The 1,375-nt window shown below is 60.7% G+C and overlaps 1 protein-coding gene across 1 annotated transcript in view; it reads right to left on the minus strand.

Annotated features, from left to right (window-relative positions):
- The window catches only part of ESRRB (estrogen-related receptor beta), a 110,883-nt gene extending 109,998 nt beyond the window's left edge, over window positions 1–885 (minus strand). The window contains exon 1 of the mRNA XM_005860179.2: window positions 491–885. Within this exon, the coding sequence (XP_005860241.1) occupies window positions 491–540 (50 nt within the window). The 5' untranslated portion in view covers window positions 541–885. The remainder of the gene's footprint in view (window positions 1–490) is intronic.
- Between the last annotated feature and the right edge of the window lie 490 nt (window positions 886–1,375).

Genomic DNA, 1,375 nt, shown 5'->3' on the forward strand with positions numbered 1-1,375 from the left:
CGGACCGCAGGGCGAGGCGGCGCTGCCCGCCCGCTGTGTCCAAACCCGCGCACCACCTACGATTTCGCATCCTTGCCCACCATTTTTGACCCCCAGGATGGAAGTAACTGTTCACGCCAAAGGGAGGCTTTCTCAGACAGGACGAGACGTCTTTGCGACTGTCCCGCACCTGTTCTGGGCTTGCTCCTCCCCATGCCACAGACGCTCAAATATTTTCTCTCCAGGAGAGGAAGAAAGAGCGAGTGAGAAACTGCTGCTCTAAAAGTCAGAGTGTGCAAAGGGGGTACGGGAAAAGTTAGGTGCAGGCCACCCCCAAGAAGGAAACGCAGGAAGTGCGCGGCTTTCCCCCTCCGACACTCCCCAAGTGCACCGGGGTCCCGGCCGCTTCAAGAACGCTGAGAAGAACTGCGACACCCGGGACGGAGACAGCCCCACCGGCAGCAGGACAGACCGACCGACCGACCGACCCACGGAGGAGCCGAGCACCTACTGGTTGTGGTAGCCGAGGGGGTCCGGGATGCAGAGTTCTGACACGTCCATCAGGCCCGGCTTAGCATTCCCAATTGGTAGAGAAAGACCGCGGGGAAATCACGCGGAAGAGCGAGTGAAGGGCACTGGCGAGGTGCGAGTCCGGCCGGGCACAGGGAGCTGGAGGCGGCAGGGCGGGAGCAAGCGCCGCGGCGGGGCGAGGGGGAGGCGGGAGCGGTGCGCGCACAGCCCGGCGCGCCGGCTCCTGCACACACTCCGAGCGGGCAGAGGGGACAGGGCGCCGTGGAGGAGGCTCGGGCGCGGGAGACTTGGAGCCCACTAACCCTACTGTAGCTTTAAGGCTGGGAGACTGATGTATGGTTTGGCTCCCATTGGCTATCTCTCAGGGGCTGGACTTAAAGTGACAGAATCAAGCTGGGGTGGGGGGAGGGGGGAGCCAGAGAGACTTCAATGGAATCGGGCGCTCCAGCGAGGTCCCCACGTCCTGAGGAGCAGGAGGACCGGGCAGGGGAGCCTCAAAGCCTGCCCTCTCACCGTTACAGAAAAAAACAATTGTTGTCCAACTGGCTCGTGGGACTGGGGAGTTGAAAGATTTGCTGCCTGTATACCCTTCAACCTCCATCCTATCTTTTTAACTGGCGGGTCTAGCAGACTCACCTCTCAGCCTTTTGGAATGGGTCTGTTTTCCAGATTAAAAATGAGTCACATGTCTCCACTCTCGCACCAAGGAGAAGCAACCAGCGCCCTAGACATCTGCAGCCTCAACCCCTGTGTTTGGTGTGCAGAAGTGCAAAGGGTCAGGCCAGCAGGTGAGGCGCAGCGAGAGAGAGAGCAGAAGAGAAACAATTCCCTGCCCAGCGCCCCTCACCTGGGCCAGTTGGTTCTG

The sequence above is a fragment of the Myotis brandtii genome, unplaced genomic scaffold, assembly GCF_000412655.1.
Source record: "Myotis brandtii unplaced genomic scaffold, ASM41265v1 scaffold132, whole genome shotgun sequence".
Lineage (NCBI taxonomy): Eukaryota > Metazoa > Chordata > Mammalia > Chiroptera > Vespertilionidae > Myotis > Myotis brandtii.